Raw genomic sequence first — 24504 nt, forward strand, 5'->3', positions numbered from 1 at the left:
ACTGCTGCAGGCACCTGCCGCACACAGTGATGAAGCAGGCGCCCGGGGATCTCCTGCCCTTCGTGGAGCGCTTGGAGTGCGTGAGGCTACCTGAGTGACAGGTGTGGTGCATCGGAGGTAAAGTTAAGAGACAGGAAGACAGAGAGAGTGTTAGGAAGGAGGAGAGCGAGGGCTGTCCTTCCAAAGAGAGTCCTTGGGGAAGCCTCATGAGAAGAGATCTCCACAAAGACTGGAAGGATGTAAAGCAACAGAGAACAAGAAAGGAAAAACACGTGTGCCTGGCAGGTCTGGTTTTCCCTCCCCAGCCAGGGGAGTGAGAAGATGGGTATCAGTTGGTCTCTGGAAGTGTCCCTCTCTAGGCCTGGCCAATGGTAGGAGGGATCCATAGGTGGATCTGTAGCATCAGACACATACTGGATTCTGGACATGCCAATCATTGGCTGGGGAAGCCTGGAACAAAGCCAGGCTGGGCTTTCTCCTCTCACCAAGTCATTGTGAGGATGATGAATCTGCATTCGTAACATGCCAAGCACTAGCACAGCACCTGAAACACAGTGGGTGCTTAAAAATGGCTAACTATGATGACGGCAAGCAAAAGGAGAATTTACACATGGTGCAGCCTGGTTGTTCTGCAGCCCCACTGCCTGGCTCTGCAGTCTGCCTCACTGGGTAACTGAAGGAGTCATTACAATTTTGATTCACTTTCGTTATCTGTAAAATAGGGACAATAATATTATCTACAGAGTGGCTGTAAAGATTCAAAGGGATAAAGAGTTGGCTATAACTATTATTGTTGTTGCTATGATGTTCAGTTATCCAGATTGGAATTCTGTTGAAAATTTGTACTCATGACAAATGGTAAACAGATTCTGTGATCATAATAAGGAGAAGGATGTTGGTGTCACTCGTCAGTTGAATAAACTCTGACAATTTTTCTGGGATATTCCAGCATTCAATCAATGGTATATGTCGGTTAGCTTAAAATAGTATGCTACCATGGTTACCTTAAAATTGCATCTTTGACTTAAAAATGTTTTCACAGAAATGCCTTTTCTTGGAATTGAGCCTGTGGAAAAATTATTAGGTATGAACATAGTAGTTATCTTGTAGGATCTTGGTCAGAGTGCTAGAATACATAAGTGTCTAATACATTGTGATGTGCACATATAATGGACCTACATATGATACAGACTGGTCCACACATACGTATCAAGCAGAGCATTTTATAGCAGGTGAGAATTTCCAGGAAATTATCACTAAGTGAAGAAAGCAGGCTACAAATAGTAATATGCACTCATCTCCTGCTTGATTGAGGATATGTATCTAATGTTCATCATGGTTATCTCCAGGAGGCAATGGTGGATGGGAGTTTTTCTTCTTTTTTTGTTATCTCTATTTTATACAATCAATTTTACACTTTAAAAAAAAAGCTAGGTTAGAATAAGAACTATTTCTTTGAAAGTGCTGAGAAATCTGCTAAACTAAAAACAGTTAATTTACAACATGTCACCCTCCCCCCACCCATCCCTCTCCACCCATTTCCTGTCATGTTGTCCTTGGTTAATAATTGACCAGATCAGGTTTACAGTAAAAACCCAAAGGAAATTCTATACCTCAATTCTGCAGACTTAATCTATTTTTCAATTTTCATAGCATTAAATAGAAACATCATTCATGGCAGTGACCCCAAGGACAACCACACAAAGTAAATTCCAGGCTGTGTATCTGTGGTCACTGGCATGGTTCCTCCTCTTCCCCATCTCTGGGTCATGGGATGCAAGAGGTAAAGGACAGAGTGAACAGCTGCTGGCCCCACCAGGGCAGAGGCCGCTTGACAGGAGGTGCCAACGTCCCATCCCCTGAAGCTAAGCTACCACCTTAAACAGGAGGCAGTTTCCAAAGGGCAGGAGGTGGTGGCAGCTGGCCAAGAGCTCAGCCATCTGAGCCACAGCCCGGCAGGCCCGGTCTCCTTCAGGTTGTTGCCCCATGGCTGCGGCCTCCTGCTGACTCGTGTTGACAGCCCACAGGAATGCTGGCTTTTCTTGCATCCACTTACTGGGCATGTGGAAATGTACTTTGGGTTACTGACCTTTGCTCTTCCCAAGGTCTCCCTAGAGGAGTCTAAGTCATCTCACTTATGGCATTGGCTTTTGGCTAATAGAGGCCTTTTCCCCCATGATCTTGGAGTGGGACCCTGCAGGGCCACTAGGCTGACACTGCCTGAGAGGACAAGCAGGTACCTGTCGGGGGATGCGGCCATGGTACCAGGCGTGGCTCCGCAGGTCCTCACTGCTCAGCAGCAGCTCCTCCTCCAGTTCCTTCTTCAGCCGCTCGGGGGTCCTGTCCATGATGTGTCTCTCCTTGGAGAACTGCAACACAGAGCCCACAGTGACCTCCCTCTGCCCGGGCCTGGCCAGGCCATGCCAGCTGGAGATAGCATCGCCTTGCTGGTCCTCTGCTGTACTAAGCAAACCAGCGGATGCCCCAGGCCGTGCAGAGTGATTACAATTCACTGTGACCTTTCACTTTTCCATGCACAAGCAAGTAATAAGATTTGGGGACCATGGTAGGACAATGTATTGAACAGCAACTGGCTGGGCAGGAAGGGCTAAAGAGAGGGATGGGCCAGCGAGGCCCAGCTTGGCCAGCCTGCTCCCTTCCCAGGGGGAGCTTCCTCAAGCTCCTTTAGAATTGCCCCAGGTGGAGCCAGGAAGATCCACAGTTCCCCACTGGTCCTCCACCCTGGGCCTCTGGGACATTGAAGTCCAAAGTAAAGTCCATGGAGCTAGCAGCAATGGCCTTAAATTCTTCACTACATGCAAACTAGGTCCAGGAACTGAAGTAGTCTTTAGAAACTTGCAGAGTACTTGGATCCAGCCATTTTCTACCTGTTGAATCTAACAGAAGTCTGAGTTTATATTTTGTATAACTTGGTAATATGATTTTTTTTCCAATAAATTCATTTCATTTTTTCCGACAGACTGGAAATAGAAACGGACACAAAAACTGGTCTTTCACCTCAGTCTGAGACCACCGCACAGCAGCCAAGGCAGGAAGCCATGGGTGGGTGACATGGGCTCCAGACTTAATTAGAATCACACCCACTTACAACCTGTGGACTGAACTTGGACACCCTCGTGGTTCTCAGCAAACCAGGCTTAGGGGCCACTGGCTGGCCAGGTGAGAAGGAAAGGCCGTGTCCCTCTGTTTCCCCAAGTTCTCCAGCTTGCCCCACATGCCACGGAATTATTCCACATCATAGCTTAGCACCTCAGCAAGCTGAGAGCCCCAAATCCTTCACCAAGAAAACAAAAACAGACTTGGGGGTTCATGACGGGACTCTCATCCTCTAGTGTTTCTGAGCGTGTGGCCCTTGATGGGTGCTGGTGGAGGAATGACTCAGGGGCTGATTTCAGGGTGGAGCTCGGCCTCTCTAATTGCTTACTTCTCCCCCACCCTTCTCTCAGGGCTGACAGAAATGTTGGGAGTGTTTGATGAATGGAATTTGCATCAAAGAGATGCCAGGGTGACTGTCCTGATGCTCAGGGGGCTTCACATAGCCGCATCTGGTACTGCCTGCATTACATCTGCAGACCTGAGAACAGAACATAGGCTGTCAACTGATTGTCACTTACTGTCTGCCTTGCTTCCTGCTAGGCCAGAAACCCATTTACCTCTGCCCTTGAGCTGTGCCTGAATGTAGGGTGAACACTATCCCAGGAAGAGAAACTCCTATGACTTTTCTCAGTTAGGGGGATTCTACCCTTTTCTTGATTTATTCAATGTCTTATTTTAGCTGGGCCTATTGACATTCAGCCCAAAGATGACAGTTCTCAATCTCTGTCTTATAGGAATATGTAGCCACATGACTAAGGTCTAGCCAAGGAAGGGTAAACTGCAGAGATAGTGTGATTTCTGAGGTTATATGTGATGGCTGGAGACGTGACAATATCCTGGACCCTGAGGAGGAAACCATAGCCTTGGGATGGTAGTGCAGAAGACCTGACCAGGCTGGATCCCTAGTACCAATGGGGCTAACATGCCAACCCTGGATCACTGGCCCCAGATCACTAAGGGATTGATTTTCTTTAAGTCTGTGATTTTGGGTGTTTTCAGGTAGCTGATTAAGTCTTAACTGATATTGTGGCCCAAGCCCCTCTCTGGCCACCTGACAGGCAATCAGTGTCGCTCTCATAAGCCCTGGGCCTCTTTTCATTCTGAGGTCTGAAAACGTAGAGATTGAACATATGTAGTAGGTCTTACATAATCCTTCAATGAAATATTATTTGCTCACATCCAAAAAGCTATTCCCTATTTATCTTTGCATTCTGCTTCCTCCCTAATGCCCCCACATCCAGATCACTTTTCCCTCCCCCAGTCTCCTGCTCAGCATCAGTTATAAAAGTTGTTGTTATTGTTTTTTTTAAAGCATTTTATATGCAACAATGTTTCACTCCAGGCTTTGAGATCATACTGTTTTACACTTGTTACCAAAAATATCCTGACTCCTTAGAGGAAAATCCACAATTATTACCCACCCCCAGCTCCTGCACAGACCCTTAAGAGGGTGCAATAGGGGACTATCTCCAGGGAGGAGGGAGAAGGAGATTATAGAGATTGACCCTCTCAAATGAAGGGCCAGACTTCATAAAACATCCCTTAATCACCCACATCATTTGTGAGAAGTTAGGGGGTTGGTTATACAATTGCCTAGACTTGATTTTTACAAGGGAAGGAGGGGTGTGTGTGTGGGGTGGGAGCAAGAAAAGGAATTTAAGGGAGGTTTGTCCTAGTGAGCCCGTGATGACAAAGGGCTTTTCATTCCAAGCCAGTGAGGGCTGGTTCTAATATATTCAGAAGAGCAGGTTTGCTGCTGGAGACTCTCTGCCTCAGTGGAGATGTGGGCCCTGTCTCCCAAATGACCCAGGGAGCAATGCCAGGGTCCCCACACATGGACACCTTGGGATTAAATGGTGGTTATGTGGAAGGGGTGGGTGCCTTCTAGAACTTTTACTTACTGTTTTAATCACATATATTAACACAACTTTGATGTTTTCCAATTGCCTATACTTTATAAGACCTTGATCTTGCCAACTATGATTCTGCCACTACACATAAGAACTTTGATGGCCTGTAAACCCCATGGTTGGTGAGGGATAAGCATATAAGAAGTTAAGGCAAAATGTGTCTATTTTTAGTTTGAGACCCCGTGATTGGCAGTTGTTCTCCTTGGTAACCAAAAATGAGATTCCTGGTTCCTGGAATGGGTCACATGTGTCTGTGACATTTGGCAGAATTCTGTCGGCTTCCTCCAAATCCCCTGATTTCTTAGTGACAGTGCACCCTTTGCTTTGTTGCTACCATGTGGGAGGAATTTGAATTTTTTTCTTGAAATGCAACTATTTTGCTTAGGCTTAGGCTAATTTTATAGGTCTTGGCTACAAAGAGAATTCTAGCAATTTAAGGTAACACAATGACACCTCTACCCTCAGCAAAGGTTTCATCCCAACTGTGTGGCCTCTCATTGATCCACGGTCTGAATGATTCTACTAATGTTATGGTTTGGATATGAGGTGTGTCTACAAAAGCTTAATTGTGAGACAATGCAAAAAGGTTCAGAGGAGAAATGATTGAATTATGAGAGCCTTAACCCAATCAGTGAATTAACCTCCTTGGGATTAACTGAGTGGTAACTGAAGGTGGGTAGGGTATGGCTGGAGGAGGTGGGTCCCTGGGGGCCTTTGGGGCATATCTCTCTGGAAAGTAGAGTCTGTCTTGCCTCTGGATCAAAATGTGAGCTGCTTCCCTCTGCCACACTCTTCTGCCTTAAGGAATGGAGCCAGCCTCCTATGGACTAAGACCTTTGAAAGTGTGAGCCCCCAAATAAACTCTTCCTCCCGTACAATGGTTCTGCTCAGGGTGTAGCAGTAAAAAAACTGACCAGAACAACTAACATCCTAGGAATCCTCCTGCTCTTCCTTAAACTACATTTCTGATGGAAGGGTAGAAGAGATAAGTATTTACACACATAATAGTCACATGCATTGGTATATTTGCAGAGGCTAGAATTATGCACTAAAAGAGACAGCGTCTGCACAGCATCATCTGGTCTTGGGAAGAGAGAGTGCAAAAGTATATCGTTTCAATCCGCCCCAGTTCCTGGAGCCTTTTCTCCTAGCACGTATGTTCCAACTCTGTCACATTTGTTTCTGTAAATGTCTTCTGAATTCAATGTACCTCAAAGACTGCCTGGACCCAAGTCACCCTCAGTCCCTCTGTCAGCACAGGACAGTGGCACTAAAGTGCCCAGGGGAGCTTTGCCTGCCCTCTTGGACAGATTTCACTGAATGTAGATGCGGTGCTCACCACCCTGTGGGCTGCATGCTCTTCAACTGCCAGGCGGCAAGAGACAGTGGGAAAACTCATGAATAATCAATTTCTCATACAAATGCTATGAATACTAACGATGACCATGTTACAGTAGGACAACTCTTTCTCCAAGGTGATTCTCTTATTTTGTGCCCTGAATTTGAACCTCATTCCTAGAAGGTGAGTTTCATTCTTCATTTTCTCACATATTTATCTGAAGAGGAAGGAGCTGGTGGCCAGGAGAGGAGGAGAGACAAGGTTAGGCTTTCTCTGCCCAGCACAGACTCCAGCCATTCTGAGCCCCACCCCACATGGCAGCCTCCGGAGGAAGGGAAGCTGCTCAGCTCTGAGTCCAGAACACTCTGCCCACAGGTCTTGCCACTTCCTTCTGGGGACCATATCCACCCACTACAGAACAAGGACGCAGGTAGGAGCTACATCTTCTACCCCGAGGCTTGCTTGAATCTCACCCACCAGGCATTTGGAAGCAGTCCTTTACAGTGGGGTAGGGGAGGCATAAGAAGAGGTGCCATATGTAGAGTCCTAAGTATCTATTAGGCACGGGTAGTACTCCTGTATCATGGTTACCCACTCATATGACTCCACTTTTAAAAATGGCATTTTAGTCTCAGTCATTAGCATTGGGGTCTGAGATTAGATGCAGGTAAACTGATGGAGATGCAGGAGATGGCTGAAGCCCACACTTGTCCAATCAAATTGAAGGTTAGAAAATGCATATATTACTGTAATTGATGCTTTTCATGACAATCTGGGTCTAACTATATCTTTCTCATCACCAGCATTTTAATAACCTTGATATCAACAGGCATTACAGCACAGTGTTTAAGAGCTCAGTCCAGCCAGCCATCTTGATCCCCAGGCCACTGTGCCACGGAACAGCTGTGTGGCTTTAGGCAAGTGACGTTAACTCTCTGTGGAGCCTCAGGCTCCCTATCTGGAAAATAGGAATAATAATTTGTCAAATGAGGCTAATAAGAATTAAATGGGTGGATATCTATAAAGCAATGGAACACAGCCTGGGGGTAGTCAGCACTAATGTTAACTGTCATTGACAGACATATCATATCAGGATGCTGCTACTACTACTAATCTGATTTTATAACAGACTTGAGTTAGGGGTGTGGCTCAGTGGTAGGGCACCTGCGTAATGTGCACAAGGACCTGGTTTCCATCCCTAGTACTCCTACCCCCCACCCCCGTCCCCAAGCACACTTCACATTCAAGGTCTGATACAGGAAGCGCAGAGAGGCTGGGATTGGGGAGAGAAGTGAGGAATGCAGCCCGGTTGTTCACAAACCCTGCAGCTGACTGCTACCAGCTTCTTTCCTCTTGAGAGGCAACACCCATGGTCCAGTTCTGTGACCAGGACTGGTGCTAGCTTGCCGGGGCTGGCTCTGTAAACCATGAGTGTCACTGTGAATCTGCAAAGAACGTTTCTGCAGCCCCACACACCCTGGCAAGTCTGGTCTTGACAGGCTGGAATAGCTAGAGCCCAGGAGATGGCTGGAAAACACATTCTGGAGGCGCAGAGCCAGCTCCACAGACGTGCTGGGAACCTCGATTAACTCAGAAACCCACGTTTCAACAGCTCTCCAAGGAAGAGAAAATTGTTCCGGCCTGGGAGGAACAGAGCACAGGGTCTCCCGTGTGAGCATCAGAGCCTGCATTTCTAATCAGGCACAACAATAGGCCTGGATATGCAGGAGATCCCCGTCCTAAGCCAGGCAGCAGGGTGGGGTGCACAGGCATCTGTCAGAAACTCTCAGAGGCGGCTGTGGATGCTCATTTGCTTGCAGGAGACAGGAGAATTAGAAAAAGATGACATCTGCATTATAATTAATATTTGTTTCACTCTATCTCTGTTAGAAAAGCTTCCCATTTTCCACAGAATCTTTTTTTTTTTTTTTTGAGAATTTTTAATATTTATTTTTCAGTTCTCGGCGGTCACAACATCTTTGTTGGTATGTGGTGCTGAGGATCGAACCCGGGTCGCACGCATGCCAGACGAGTGCGCTACCGCTTGAGCCACATCTCCAGCCCCCCACAGAATCTTAAGTTGTGCAAGAAAGACCCTGTCCCCCAGCCCATGAACTGATGCAGTTTCAAAAGGTTAAGATGCAGAAGCACCATGTCATGGCTATCAATGTGTCCAAGCAATTTACCAGGCACCAGGCTGCTAGGGTTAGAGGAAGGCCCGGATCCTTACCCTCAGGGAGGGCACAACCTGGTGGAAGGCCATACACCAAGCAAAAGTGTTAACACACCCCAGAGCTCTGGGGGTGGACCTCCTGCCTTGCTCTCTTATTCCTGTTCCCAGTTCTGCAGCCTGAGTGAGCTATTCTATCTCTTTGTCCTTGGGTCACTGTGGTCCAGGTGGGTTCTGGGCATAGCCTCATGGGGTGGGGGGGAGAAATGACAGGCTGCAGAATCAAAGTTGGACCTTGAGGATCGAATTTAAGGAGAAGGGTAGAAAGGGACATTTGAGCTAAGGGAGACAAAGAGTAGCTGGGTATGGTGACAGGGAGGCTCTGGATGAGGACAGGGCTGAAGTAATGCAAAGGTACAGCAATGGACATATTTGGTACGAATATACATAGAATAGACATATGTACTGGACTCCAGCACCCTCCCTGAAGGAGCGCTGCATCTTCAGTCTACGAATCTGGTTCAGAGTCCACCTTTCTGGCCATTGCTGGTTGGCCCAGGACAGGGTCCTGCGCCCAAGGACACTATCCCACTCTGTTGAAAATGTCGTGAGACTCAAAGTCTGAAGGTACTTCATCTTCAGGTTTCCTACCAGAGGGACTGAAATGGGCTGAGACAACCAAATCAGCACAAGCAGAGAAGAGGAACAAGAGACACAAGATGTCCTGGTGGCAGCGGATGACTTCAGCCAGGAAATACCCTGTGACCTAAGCTAGCATGAGCTGGGTCCCTGTCCCTTGTGACCACAGTCGCCCTGATCAGGGCAGAGATCAGATGAGTGGAATCTGACACTGGGGCTGAGGGTCAGATCTTCATTCTCCAGACCATAACAGTCAGTTGAAGCTCTCTGCTCAGGAAAAGCAACAGGTTCACACAGAGAGTGAACAGAATGGACTAAGTAGGGCCAGGATGGAGGTACAAGGCCGGTGCAGTCTTTTGAAATGTGCTGGTAATGCCCAAATCTCCATCTCCAGCCCTTAGGGTTGGTGCTTGGCAAGGAAAATTCCCACCATGCATTTCAGAACTGAGGTCAGTGTGGATGAATTGAACTCGTCCCACTGCAAACTCTGCCCTTCTCTCCCTTTCCTGGCCTTTGGCATCTCCTTTGCCCTCATTATTCAAACTCAAAATTGGTGTCTATAGATAAAGAAATTTCTGATTCTGAGCCAAGCATAGCGGCACATGCTTATAATCCCAGCTACATGGGAAGCTGAGGCAGGAGGATTGCAAATTGGAGGCCAGCCTCTGCAATTTAGTGAGGCCCTGTCTCAAAATAAAAGGGACTGGGGGTGTAGCTCAGTGGTAGAGCATCTCTGATCTGGGGAAGAGACAGAGAGAAAGGAAGGGAAGAAGGGGAGGTGGCAAAGAGGGAAGGAGAAAAGAAGGAAATTTCAGATTCTACCTCTTACCACTCCCATTCTATTCCCCACTGATTCAACTATTTTGCTGAAACTTCTATAGTTGCCCCCTAATCATTTGTCTACCTCCTATCTTCAGTCTTAAAACCTGCTACCTACAAAGCCACCAGACTTATCACACCACCGGTAGGCTCAGAAACTTAGTTGAAGTATGCCCCAAGCTAAAGCTAACATGAAACCTGGAATCTCTTTTAGCCCCCAACTCCACACACAAGTCGAGGGGCTTGTAATGTATAGTTTTCACCTTCCCCAGGCTCAGACTGGTCCATGGGCACAGAGGGGCACAGACCCCATCCTGCCCTGTTCCCCCAGAGATAAATGGTAGAGGCTTGAGTGATGAGGTAGATAGGCCAAGGTGACAGAGTGGGGTTCAAGAGTTCACAAACTGGGGGCATCAAAGTTTTAAGGAACTTATTTGGGCCTGTGGTTTTATTCCCAAGGGCTATTATTTAGTGATAAAACCCAAAGCCCTCTCTAGGAGGCAGGCAGTGCCCTTTTTCATTTGGCCCCAAACTATCTTGCCATCATGTTCTGATGCAGGGCCCCCATTGCAGGGACCTCCCATGCTCCCTGAACACACTGTCCCTTGCATCCCTCCTCTATGTCTCTGTGGTGTGGTCAGCAGACACACTGACCCACCTGTAGAGGTGCCCATTATGCAGCTTCACTGCAGCCCAGGTTGGAGACTGGGGAGCAGCCAAAAGGTGCTGGGCAGGGAATGCAGGGGCCTTGAATGTCAAGGCAATGAGTTGGATTCATCTAAGAAGGTAGGAAATCCATTAAAACTGTAGGCAAGAAAGTGAAGGGTTTTTTTTTGGGGGGGGGCATGGCTTTTTTTTGCCTTTGGCTCCCAGAACCTAGCCCAGAGCCTGGCACGTGGCAAGTACTCAGTCAACACCAACTGACGGGAACAGTGCTCTCCATCAATCGCCCTCTAATTAGCAGCTTCCTTGTCACTGAACATGAAGAGGACAGCTTAGAGACTGATCAAGCACAAGTGACCTTGGGCACATTTCTAGACTTCTCTGAGCTTGTTTCTGTATGCACCAGGGGAATGATTCCCACCTCACAGGACTACATGGCCTAATGCACATAAAGTATCCAACTCTGCAACTGGCACATGGTGGACATTCCCTTGAAACAATGTGGAATTTGAACTTCCTTTCAAGGATGACTCTTGGCAACAAATATGGAAAGTTGCTTCTTAACAAAGAATTTTCTAAAACAGATACATAAAATCTATCAGAAAGTTTTAGAGATATGTGGCCTTTGAGAAGTTCTGATGGAATTTTTTTAAAAAAAGATAGCAGTTGGAATAGCTAATTTCTATGTAGGGACATGTTTGTTTATTCTCTTTATCTCAGTTCAAAGTCAACAGTTCTTGGGGTTTTCAGTTCAGTAAATGGTTCTGTCTATGCAGGATGATGCTGGCCACTTATAGGAAGGCAGACTTCCACCTGGTGGTGAGCGCTTTGTATGTATATGTCTTGGCATCAGCACATACATATGGTTCCCTCCAAATGACTCACATCCAGACACACAGGTGACAGCCCAGTGCAGATGCAAAAAAAATTTGAGGTCTGCATGAAGCTAGTTCCTTGTACTCAGATTATATTTCCTTCGAAGCTTTAGACGCTTGGTTGTTAATAATTTTTTTAATTAAATTTTTAAAATTGAGACGATTTTTCTCGTCATTCATTCAGTGAACAAGACTGAAAATTAATTTATTTGAAATAAACAAAAAGAAGAAGGGCATGTCTGTATGCATGAAAGAAGGAGGGAAGGAGAGGGCAGGAGAGGGAACGCCGGAGAACACAGAGGCTGGCTACATCTGGGTGGCTCTGTTCTGGTGAGGAGTGTCCCACCACAACACTTAGAATGCCAGGAGGGTTCTCAAAAGCTTCCTTTCTTCAGTCCTGGAACAGTTTATTGTATTAAGGGAGAAGTTAACAACAGTGCAGGCCCCTTGTCAAGTGGTACCAAACAACTCTACAGGTCAGGTATTTTTCTTTAATCTCTTTTTGAGAAATCTCATAGGATATTATGATCACAAAATTAGAAGTCTGGCTAGAGTTCTAGATCATCATATAGAATTGGTCTGATTGATAAGTGAAGCCCATGTCTTCTGAAGAGCTCAAGGTGGGAAATCCCATGGGGTCTTGTGGAAACTGCACCAGGTGACCCAGGCTAGGGCAATGCAGGAGTCCAAAGCAATGGACCCTCACTCAAACCCACCAAACGCAAGCAAGACCTGCAGTGACATATAGCCTAGGTCACCACTGTCCCTAAGAGATGTGATAAACATAAAAAAGACCCCCTCTCCCCAAAAATAAACTCTCAATAACTATACACAAAGTACTCTGAAGGGTGCTACCTCTGGGATCATCTTCCAAGAAAAGCCACCTAAAAAATGAAGGTCTTTGGAGAATTCTAAAACTCAGCCCCTTGGAATCGCTGCTTTTTGTTGAATTTCAAGCAGTGCCCAAGTTTTGGTAAAATTGCCAAAGTGCATATACAGGACTTTGAAAGACCCAATTGAAATCCTGCCCAAACCAATCAAGAACCTAAAGAATGAATACATTCCAATTACCACTGCCGCTCTTAACCCTACCCATAGCCAAAACCCCAAAATCCAGTTCTCTGTAAGTTTTAAGGCTAGAAATTTAGCCCAAGTCCTTGGATGTTTTAATCTGAGGTAGAACAGAAAGAACAGGGATGTCATTTGTGGCAATCCTAAATTCTTGCAATGAAACAATTACCATATTGTTTCTGTTTCACCTTTTATGGACACTGGCTGGCTTTATGGTTTACCTAAAAATATTTTTATTATAAGCCAAAGAAAGATATGAATTCATTCATCCTCCTTTCCCATTAGGAGGAGCAGGCTAGAAAAAATAGTTTCTTATGCTAATTACTGAGATAAATGTCACAGCCTTTACTTTTAAATAAAACAAACAAACAAAAACTTTGAAACAAAAGTCTAAAGAGGAAAAAAAAATCAAATTCAAATTTTATATACCCTTATCTGATACACATAGCCAAAAGGGAGCAGGGGCAATTGAGCATCTTTGCTTATTCCAGCCTAGTGAGCACACAAGTGGCCTGGCCTGTGGTCTAGGAGGTGGACAGTATGGTGGCCTCATATCAAGGAGGTGCTGGTCATAGACAGCTGTAGGAGATCTGTGTTCTTTTCTCTTTTTTAAACTTCTATTTATTTATTTTTGTGGTGCTGGGGATTGAACCCAGGGCCTTGTGCATGCTAGGCGAGCTTTCTACCACCAAGCTAGATCCCCAGCACACAGTAGATCTGTACAGTAGTTAGAGTTGCCTGGCAGATGGCAATAAAGAGTGTTAAGGAAAAGATGTCTTGTTCTAATTCATACAAGGCACCCTATGCACTAGAGGGGAGAGGCCCTGAGCTCTTCCTGGTGACCTCTTTGCCTTCTCAATGCTGGGCTCTTGAAAGATAAGCACTTCTCATCTCACCTGGGCCCCTGGCCTCTGAGCCTGCTCAGTCAGATCCTTTCATTAAAGCTCAGTAAAGTGGCTCCTGTAGGCAGCTTACTAACCACACATGCTCTATCTACACATATCCTGTTGGCCAAAGTTCTACAGAAACAATCAGGAGTTTGAGAGTCACCAAAGCACTATGCCTTGGGTTAAACCCTAGGACTCACTGCATGCCAGCTGGGCATGCCTCTCCAGCTAGATCTGCAGGAGGTGCAGATGTAGGGGTAGAAAGTCTCCATGCCTGACTCTGGTCACAGCCTCTCTGAATAGACAGGGCATTTGAAGAAAATGTACAGCAGTCAATGACCTGTGGTGCTGCTAAAGTCCCATGTGTTGTGTATTTTATCTCAGGTCACTAAAAAGCTTTCTGGTCTCTTCTGAGGTGGAAACAGTAGCAGAAGGACTTCATAAAATCTCAATAAGTTTCAGCATACAGAAACACATCCATTAATTTGATGCTTATGTTTAAGTATCTTGATGATGTAAATTTCTCTTCCAAATCCTAGAAGGAATCTCATATTCAGCAAAGATTCTGCAGATGGGTTGTGATGCCGTTTTACTATCTTATAATTAGACTTGTGTCATTTATCACACTATAGACCAGATTCCCACTCCAGAGCTATTAAAAAACTGATTTGTGATTTGCTGTTAAACTAAGATGCTTCATTCTCCGACTGTATGTGATTTTTCTTTTCACAGACGAATAAAAATTACAGGAACCATCAGACCCGAGTGCAGACAGGAAAATACCATTGAAACCCCCAGAGAGTCTAAGTCCAAGAGATTTCATTTCATTTCATTTCATTACCAAATCATATCAAACTCTTATCAAAAGAGGCACAGAAATCATGAATAGGAAATATGAAGAGGACATCTGTGGAACTCCTTGCTTATCAAGGTGCTGAGAAAAACCCATTAAAATTCTGCTATCGGGGTGTGCAGACTAAAGAGACTAATTTAATTGTAATTTGTGTGGACTAGAGTTTTAAAGCAGCGCACCTTGTAAGCTGGCAGTGGTAACTTAATCCCACATCCAAACGAATTACATTAGAGTCATTCTGATCATGCCCATGGCTCCCTTTGATGTTAGACTGCGTTATCCTTTTCCCTGCTCCTTCTCGGGGCAATGTCTCCTCTACAAATTTTCACCCTGTCTGATTGGGAAGCTACGGCTTTTGGAGCTCAAATTTTTTTTTTTTTTTGATGAAACATCAAGGGACTGAAAACTACTTCTCACCAAAGGAAACGGACTACAGTCTGACAACTTTCGGGTGGGGTGAGGGGAAGGGTGGGGGTGGGCAGGCCTAAGCGTCACTGAATGCAGCACCCATTACTAACAAATGTCGCATCTTTTCTCCCTACACTGGAGAAATTGCTCATTGTTTTTATCCACTCTAAGATCTCTTCCCACCCTGATATGGCTCAGAAGGGTTTGACCACTCTGCTTCTTACTGTCTTGACAAAGCATTATTTTACCAATAGGCCACTCAGAGCTCTGGCTCCAAGGTGGTGGTGGTGGGGCTCACCTCTCCCTGTCAATAGATAAACTGAAACATGAAGAGATTTCTAATAGGCCATTTGTCAACATCTTGCCCTGCTGAGAGCCCCAGTGGGTACCTTCCATCTGGATCAAATTTAGATGATGACTTCCTGGAGCAGAATGTGGAACAGACACCCAAATCACTTCCATGAGGGAGGGAGTCCTGCATTCGGATTCCTACTCCCAGGGAGAAAAGGGATGTGCCCCATTTAAGATGGAGGCCAAAGGTCACTTGGTTGCATTTAACATTTATTGGGCTAGTGAAATGATGGGCTTCAAAGAAAAGCTAAGAACCAGTTCGACCTATGAAAACCCCTTCTAAACCACTTTGGTCTCTTTAACCAAGTGCTCGCTCGAATGACTTCTATTAATACTTCTCTCTCACACAGGGTTGGTGTATGGATTAAATAAGATGATGCCAGGGAAATGTTAATCGTGGAGTCTGGCAGTGAAATTACATTCAGTAATAATGGTACTTTGTTAACATCCACAGAGAATGGAGGGGAAAAAGCCCAATAAAAACAAAGACTGCTCTGGCTAAGGCAGACCCTGATAAGAGGGTCTACAGAGCAGCTGACCAGAATTCAGAATGCAAGGAGATCCCAGGCAGCAATTTTGACCAAGGGTAATTTAACCTTGTTAATTTAACATCTTAATGCAAAGTATGAGTGGTGTGATATGATAGCTTTCATCAAAATAGATGTCCTATTTGCCCTTCAACAAGAAAGTCATAAAATAAAAATCAATTTAAGTGTTCTCCTTCTCTTAATTCATCTTTAATGAATGAGATAAACTGAATCAACGAAATACGTCATAGTGGAAAGACACTGGGAGATGTAACTGGAAAAAAAAAAAAAAAAACAAGATATGCCCAGCACACAAAGGAAAAGGCCAAGATTCAGATGAACTTCCGTGTGGGGTGTGGAATAAATGACTTTTGAATTCTCTCTCTCCAAAACAGTACCATGACTAACTCTTAGAACTCCACTCAGAGACAAAGTGCATCATTTGTTAGTGCTAAGTACATAGTAGGCTTGCAGTAAAACTAAATGACTCATCATAAGATTCATGGGTTTTGGCCAAGTATCAACTCCACCACCTTTGATACAAAGCTCGCTGATCACTTTAAAGGTATATGTCTCCCAGAGGATCATAAGCCATTAGACACACGTTTTCTTGTTTGATAAACTTTTTAAAAAACATAAACACCACATTAGATTTTATGGAAAGAAACAGAGAACCAGGGACAAGACAACACAATACAACTCAGATCTCATGAATGCAGTGTACCCGGGAGCTAAATAGGTATGAAGATTATTTCTGTTTCACAAGAGAAAAGTATGGCCAAGACCCTATATTTTCATGATGTTCTCAGACTTATGGAATTGGAGTTTGGTTGAAACCTAGAATTTAAGTTTCCCAAAGTATTTCTATATGAATACAAAACTGGAAATGTTCAGCCTGTACAGGAGACTTAAGAGGAACTAGAGGGCTGTGCTGCAATATCTGAAGGCAGGGGCTGTCACTGTCCCAAGACAATGGGTCAAATATTCTTGGTTCAACTCTGTAGAGAAACAGAATCAGAATTTGTCCTATCCTATTTCTAGCTGTCCATTTATACCAGCTAAATTAGCCTCAAAATAGACATGTTCACAATCTGAAGGCGGGGACATGCATTTGACGGGCTACAGTGCCCATTTAACTGCAGAACAAGGAAACTGTGGCACAAGGGCAGAGATTTTTCATTCAAGATGAGGCCTTCTAGCAGTTACACTTGTTAAAATGTGGGAATGCATTGCCTTAAGGACACAGTTTCACTTCCATCTCTAGAAATGGCAACCTTCTAGGAAGATTCAGGAAACAAGATGACCAACGGGAAAGCTATTGAGGAATTCCAAGCAAGAGATCTGGGGACCTGAATAAGTACTATGATGGTAGAGACAGAAAGAAGAGACAGATGACAGGAGGTGGTGTCATGAAGGCTTATCCACGACACATGAGAAGTGAACAGGGAAGAGGCATGAGTACTCCAGAAAGATGACTGCACCACCCAACACCCAACACCCAAGAGACACAAGAGGAAGCAGTGCTGTGGGAGAAGATGTAGAATCTGGGGTGCTGGTGGGCCACCTGGATGGAACTGCTCACCAAGCCACGGGGTCCAGGTGCTGTGCAGTTGGGCTGACGAGAGACGCAGCTTGGGAATTCTCAGTGCCTTGAAGGATCCTATCTCAACTCCCATCTAAGAGATGGAATATAGCATGGGAAGACAGCTGGGGAATACTGGCTTCTAAGAGGCAGACTAGATAGAGAAATCCAAGAAGATAGTGTAGGATCAACCCGGAAGGACCCAGCAGGACAAGCAGGGTACAGTGTCCTGGAGTTTGAGAGAGCAGAGTTCCAGGAATGTCAACCATGCCAGGTGCAGCAGAGAGTTCCGGTAAAGTCAGAATTGGACAGCACCCACGGGACTTGGCAATGAGCACATTGCTGGTGGAGTAAAGGGGCCGAGTGGCCAATAGGACTGAGGAAATACAGATTGTCCTAGCCAGCTTTTAGGTGGGGGAAGGTGGAGACAAGGAAGAAAAAAATGGAAATAAGGATGACTTTTAGGATGGGAAAGACCAGAGCATGTTTAGAAGCTAAGAGGAAAAGTGTTGGTAGAGATGGAGAGACTGAAGATACCTCAAGAGGAGCCCCTGAGGAGGGGTGGCCACGGGCACAGGTGGCAAGACAGGCCTGGGTCAGGGAGAGGGAAGCTTCATCCTCGGAGACTGGAGGAAGGAAGCGAGGACCGTGGATAAGGACATGGAAATAACTGCAGCTCATGGGGGCACGGATGGGGACAGAAAAGGACATGTCTCGTGGCCTTGACTGCCACTGTGAAGAACAAGATCTCATTTTAAGTGTTGAAAAGGACAAAGCTGGAAGAGAGAGAGAAAAACAGGAAGGAGCCGGGAAAGGACAAGCAGAACTGATGGGCTGCAGGCGCCCAGCCGAGGACCCAGGCCTGGGTGAGGAGAGACGCTGTTTACGTTCCACACTCCTCCCCCCAAACCCTCACCCCACTCCCCATTCCAACTGTTTACTGATCCCCAGAGGTCCCACTGCCTCTCGGCACACAGGCTCTGTATCCTCTGCTCACCAGCCACCTCTCTGGCCTCCCTCATCCCTCTACTCTCCACTTCAGCCTGAAGTTCCTGGACAGGATGCTCTTTCTCTCTTGGGCCTTTACCTCTGCTCCTATGGTGTTACCTTCTCCAGAAGCTCCCTGGCTGGGGCTGGCCTGCATACCTCTCCTGGATCTCACAAGAAGCCAGGCGCCCTTCCTACTCCATATCCGCCACTGGCCTGGAGAGAGCTGCCTGCATCTCCATACCCCACCAGGAGGATTCCTCCCAGGTGGGAACTTCCCCTCCATCCTCAGCACCAGGAGCCCTGGGTCCTCGTGTAACGGGGCCAGGGATGGAGGTAGGAGTAGCAGAGGAGCTCTGAGCGGGAGTCTGATGGCTGGTTCCTCAAGTCCCTTCTCACAGAGAACCCAGGATCCTAGCTCATCTGTCCTTTACACATAACTATTTTGATAAAACAAAACAGGTATCAAGAGTAGGCACTGGGAAGAATTCTTATCCATGGAAACTGAAAGGCTTGATTATAGCTCCTTCACAAGCAAGAAAAATAAGTTTGAATATTCTCATGGCCACTGTCAGATTGCAACAGTCGCTTCTGGAACTGTGACAGACACCAGAAATCCATTTCAGGACAGAGCTGCCACTGTGGTGTCTTTTCCCCAACTAGGACACCCCAAAATACCCATCACTTAAAAGGCCCCTTTGTTGTTTTTGACATCTTTAAGCCCAGGGATGGGGTCTGGGTCCTCTGAGTACTGCTGACCTCTCACACAGCCAGGCGCAGAGAGACCTCTGTGGCCCATGCATACCAATTCTCCAGCCTTCTCCCTAGTGTGTGGCTCGTCCCTCCTCTGTAGTCCACACGAGGTGCTGAATCTACGCACAAAATTTTCCCAGGGTCCCAGTCCTGCTCTGTTTCCCACTCAGGTCTCTCCAACGAAAACAAATCCTAGGCCAGGATCCAAATTCTGGGGTCTGTAGGGAAGGGGGTGCTGGGACACAGTCTCTGTCAGGCATGTCCTTCTGATGTGGAAACCAGATCCCCAGAGCTCCCGGATGCCAATGGAATGCATTTAAGGCTCTTAGAAAAAGCTTTGCCGGTGTTTGTTTTTTTTTTTGGAGGTCTAGAGAGAAATGAGCAACTGGCAGCTGCTATGAGGAGGGGCTGAGTCACTTGGAAAGATATTTCCCACAGGCTTTTTCCACCTTGCGCAGTTCGTGCTGATGGTGCATCTACCCCATGACAAAGGCAACCAGGCCATCGCCAGAGCCACGATGTGTCACTAGTACCAGGATGTGTCACTAGTACCAGGCTGTCATGATAACCAAAGGATCGGCCACAGGATCTTCATTCCACAAGTAAAGGCAGTTTCAAATGAAACCAAGTACCAGGGACCTGATGTTCTAGGGATGTGACACCTCAGGCTATAATGTGGATTCAGGGGCTCCAAATAGGGGAAGGGGGATTTAAAGCAAAAGGAAGCACAAAAACATGATTTGATCTTCCCACTGTATATAACAGCATTTGATGGCTTCAAAGACAATCAAATCTAATGTGGCAAAGTCTACGCTTTCAATCCACTATCTTCTAACCTCAGCTGCTGTGGACAAAAGGAGACCACAACCACTGGACTTAATGACCTGTTAACTGACACCTGCTGATCTGTTAATCCACCACTTCAAACCCCAACCTCTCTGTTCACACTTCTTCAGAAGGCAGCTTTTCTGTGCTTGCAAAGTTCATTCCTCATCTTAGATCTCCCTTCCCACCTTTCCCACCAACACAACCTCCCTGACCTTCCTCAGGATCAGCCATGAATAAGATGGTAAGTTTCAGTTCCTTTTTCCTCAGCCCACAAAATTCCTAGGTCAGGATCCAAATTTCTGGGGTCTGTTGTGAAGGGGGTGCATGCACACAGACTTTTCCACGTCTAGACACTCCTTCCTCTACCCAGAATGTCATTTCCTCTCCCTCTCCACATAACTTCTACTAATTCTTCCAGACTCGGCAGACTCTACCTCTCCCCAGGAGACCTCCTCTGCTCCTCCCCACTCCAGCCCTGGCTATGCCAGGCATGTGCCTCTGGGAAGCCAGGATCCACCTCCACAGAGAGTACCAAGTCTCTGATAAATGATGCTTTCTTTTAGTTGGTCAATAAATATCTGGAGAATGCTCACCAGAGTACTGCAGCAGATCTCCTCAACTGAACCCACTAACCTAAGGCCACAGCACCTGGCAAAGGCCAACCAAGTGTCACAAATAAGGGTTGCTAAGCTTAACTGAGGATGCAACCAGGATGAAAATCCATATGGCAACCTGCCTCCGATGCTTGTAACTTGGAGACCTAGGAGGTGGTCCTAAGTCCCACTACTTTCCTGCTCATGTCACCCACTAAGCCTCCTTATGAACCCCTGCTCTGACCAGGCCTGGTTTTCAATGCTATTGTCAACACCAGTGTCTTCATCTCTGAGCCACTGAGTTTGCTATTCCCCACACCTGGAATGCCTTCCCCATCCCATCCTCCCAAATCCCATGTTACTAAAAAAAAAAAAAAAAAAAGAAAGAAAAGAAAAGAAAAAAAATTGTAAAGGGTTGCTTGTTCTACAAAAGCCAGTCCCACATCCTCCCTGAAGTCTCTCCTAAAAAGAGGCTCACATGGTTCTCTCCCTACTTGGCCTCCTCTCTAGGTATGCATATGCATATCCCTGACACCTCTGCACCCCCATTATTTTTTGTTCTCATTTAATTCCTCTCCAGGGTCTTTATGTACTAGTCCACACGACGATGCTCTTACATATATCCTAAATCCTGCAAGACTTCTGCAAGTAAGATCTTATTCTGAGAGATCTTGTTCTGAGTGTGATTGGTCTCCTATGTAATGAAGGAGTTTTTGTATTTTTAGTTTTCTTCCCATACAACAAACACTATTAATAACATCCTACTTTCTCCAGAGATGATATGGATTAGACCAAATGGAAAGTTACCATGGCTACCGCAAGTGTTATTTTTGGTATGAGAAATTCATGCCAAGAGAAGCAGCATACATGGTCAAGAATTGGAGCCTTATTTCCGTTTTGTTATCAAGCAATCAATCCCAATTTAATTTTGAAATTCTAATTGCAACGGAAACTAATTATGAGCAGAAAGGCCTGAAACCCCTAATTAAAGTGGGAGTCAATAAAAACGATTTGGCATTATCGTTGAGGCACCGTTAGGAGGATGAAGGATTGACTACAGGCAGATTTCATTCCCAGGTAACTAAGCAAAACAAAACAGGAAAGCTCATCTGGAGGGTACAGTTAGGGAACCCCAAGTTGGAAATGAAGATCACACTTTCTGGTGAGTGAGCAGGTCAGGGCCTTTCTCTGTGGGTGGGGTGGGAACCCCAGGGGTGGGGGGGAGAGCATTTCTACCAAGAGTCATCCTCCAGGAGTGGCTGGGGTGGGGAGGGCGGGAAAAAGTTCAAGGACAAGAAATGGTTTAGATTAACCCCATAGGTTACATGGCCATTTCTGTGAAGGACTTGGGAGCTCTTGCTGCAGATAAGCAGTGGTATCCAAACAGAATCTCATCGCTCAGACCCAGATATTTATGAGCTGATTCCTCACATACCAAACGCTGAGCTGTACTTTTCTGAATTAGCAGAAGTTGGCGTCTGGAAGGACTTCTATTATAGAGGGAGAACCTAGTGCCAATCTCTGAAGTGCATGCTTCCCTTCGGGACCTCCCAGTCTATCTTTGACAGCTCTATAATACTGTTAATAGCAGAATGTCATCTGCTCTATGCTAGAATGATCCATATTTAGGCACCAAACCACAGGGTCCTCACGTCACCCCGCTGGGCTCCTGGATAAGAAAGGGGCTCTGAAGTCAGGGAGGGAACACCTCCACTGATGGTTAAGCACGCATCCCCCTCCAAATTTCTTGACAAAAACCTGAAATACAAAAATGGACTTTGCTGAATGGATGGAAAGCCAGTCTGAACACTCCAACCAGTCAGCAAAGTCTGAAGACACCCACCCTCTTCTCACTCAAAGCACATTTCCCCATAGATGGTTCTTTCTCTCTATAACAGGTAATTTTCCTGAGGTTTTTATTATTTTTTTTTATTTTTTAAGCATTACCAAAAAGAAAGAAGCAGAATATCATCTCAGGAAAGGGAGTTCTGCTGCAGGGTAGGAAGAATTCCTTGAGAGCTTCTGGACTCCGATTTCCCAGAAATAAATGAAGTTCATAGTCACATTGGGGCTGGCAGAATTTTTTCGAGGCAGACAAACCCCAAGATCAATGGAAGCCCATGTTAATCTTAATTCTTGGTGCGTCACAGGCAGGCAACATGGAACACAGGCCTTGTCTTGAATTAGTCAAATGAGTTTTCAGAATATTTTCATCGAAATAGTAGATTGACATATTATGCAAAGTCGCTGGCACTGTGTCTTGTGACAAAGGTTACAGGGTGAGTGGTAAAGAAAAACACATTTCTGAACTCTGGGGAGCTGGCTGCAATTTGGAAAGAGAGATTTTGTGGTTTCTCTACATTACCGACATATAATGGACCTTCAGGTTAAGCAGAGAAAGGGACCCAGCTATCTCACATTTGGCATGAACGTGGGAAGAGAGACGGGGACAAAGACAGGAAGGAGAAAAATAACCTCTGTCATATTCAGCTCCTTTGGTATGAAATTTCAGCCCAAGGAAACTGAAAGTGTCCCGAACAACACAGCCTCATCCCCGAACACAGACAAGGAGCCCCATTCTGTGCCACTGGATTCTGCTTCCAGGAGAGGGACACACCACTAGGGGTTCATGATCCATCAGTCAAAGAAAGCACTTCTGTTTCTACAGCCAGCAAACTACAAGTTTTTCTAGTGCCTTTTAGAAAACCGATGCTTTTAGAGCCCCCCAAAGAATTACAGATGCACTTAATCTCCAAACCACACCTACCTTGACTCCAAGGAGAGATTTGCGGTGATAGAAGCAGCACAGAGCTGCTGAGAGGGCGTGGAAAGCATTGCATTCCTTAGGCATCTTTTGGTCTTCAGTCCTGGGCACCACTTGCCTTGATTAAGGTTCAAAAAAGGGGGCATTGGACAGTAGAGCCCTGATCCTGCTGCAGCAGAGGTGCTGTTCCTGTCCGCAGCCGGTGGAGTGAGTTGGCTCCTTCTCCCAGGCCAGTCTCGGACTTTTCCCCTCCGCTGAGGCCAATACGATCTGCTCGCTCAATTCTGGCAGGCTGGTGTCCAGCCTGCCATGCACACAGTGCCAGAAATTCTCATGTGACCAGACTTGCTTTCTGATGAAATTCTAACCCCTCTTAGAAGAGGCCTTGGGCTTTAGCTGTCCCCTAATTGAGAGGCCCAGCAGAAATCATTAAACCCCCAGGCAGCCCGTCCCCTCTCAGGGATGAACTGCATCACGCAATCTGCTTTTAGTGGCTTTGTCTGTTTGCTTATCACCCCAGCACCTTGGGGTTTAAGGAAGCAGGACAAGTTGTACACATCACACCACCTTGTTATGAGACAGAGGCTCCTTTGAGAAAAGGCAGTGGCCTAAAAGTGACCAGGGTGTGACTTTCCCTGGGAGCAATCCTAGAAGTGCTTAAGAAACCCAGACAGGATCCCAGTCCCCATGCCACCTCCAGTGCTGTTTGTTTTTAATTAGGATGCTCCTGGCAGTCAGTTTGCAACTGATAATGCTGGCACAGCCATCACTATTGGCAAAGCGATTTTGCCTTTTGGTGTTTAATTAGCAAGTCTGTCAGCAAACACAGTGAGCGCCCTATGCCCTCCCCACCTGGCTGGGCAGGCTGCTGAGAGGACAGAGACTGTGTACTCCCTTCTGCCCCCACAGTTTGTCCTACTCCATTCCTTCCCTTTAAGTTCTTTAATTAACCCATCTTCACTTTAATTGTCCACTCTGCCTAACTCCAGTCAGCACATAAACCTGGTATCCAACACAGTGAGGAATGGCCTTCCTAGACGCCCCCGCACTAGGAAGACCGTTATCCCTCCTCCAAGAGCCTCAGAGCATCTTTAGGAGAAAGTAATTGCTTTTCTCTTTCATTCCAGTTATAGTGAATGCTCAGTTCTTCTGGTGTGTGTGCGTGCGTGTGTGTGTGTGTGTGTGTGTGTGTGTTTGTTTAATCAAACCCAGGTTTCTGCCTGTAGCTCTTCCTCTCCTACTGTTTCAAATATTAACTTTCTGTGGCTTGGGCCACTCAGAAATGGAATGTGTCCCGAAGCTTCCTAAAACTTCACACAGGCAGAAACTTGTCATGGGGAAGAAGCAGAACCTATTCAGTCTAGAAAG

At 46.0% G+C, this 24504-nt stretch overlaps 1 protein-coding gene across 2 annotated transcripts in view; it reads right to left on the bottom strand.

The window, feature by feature from the left end:
- Bcar3 (BCAR3 adaptor protein, NSP family member) overlaps positions 1-24504 on the bottom strand; it is a 114031-nt gene that overhangs the window by 22789 nt on the left and 66738 nt on the right. Inside the window, exons 1-2 of one of the 2 annotated variants that reach the window (XM_005327714.5) lie at positions 23140-23733; positions 2241-2369 (exon numbers count right to left, since the gene is read on the bottom strand). In XM_005327714.5, the coding sequence (XP_005327771.1) occupies positions 2241-2369; positions 23140-23223 (213 nt within the window). In that variant the 5' untranslated portion in view covers positions 23224-23733. Of the gene's footprint in view, positions 1-2240; positions 2370-23139; positions 23734-24504 lie in introns of those variants that run through there. The other variant, XM_005327713.4, reaches the window with a different exon arrangement.

This window comes from Ictidomys tridecemlineatus, chromosome 11 (genome assembly GCF_052094955.1).
Source record: "Ictidomys tridecemlineatus isolate mIctTri1 chromosome 11, mIctTri1.hap1, whole genome shotgun sequence".
NCBI classification, from domain to species: Eukaryota; Metazoa; Chordata; class Mammalia; order Rodentia; family Sciuridae; genus Ictidomys; species Ictidomys tridecemlineatus.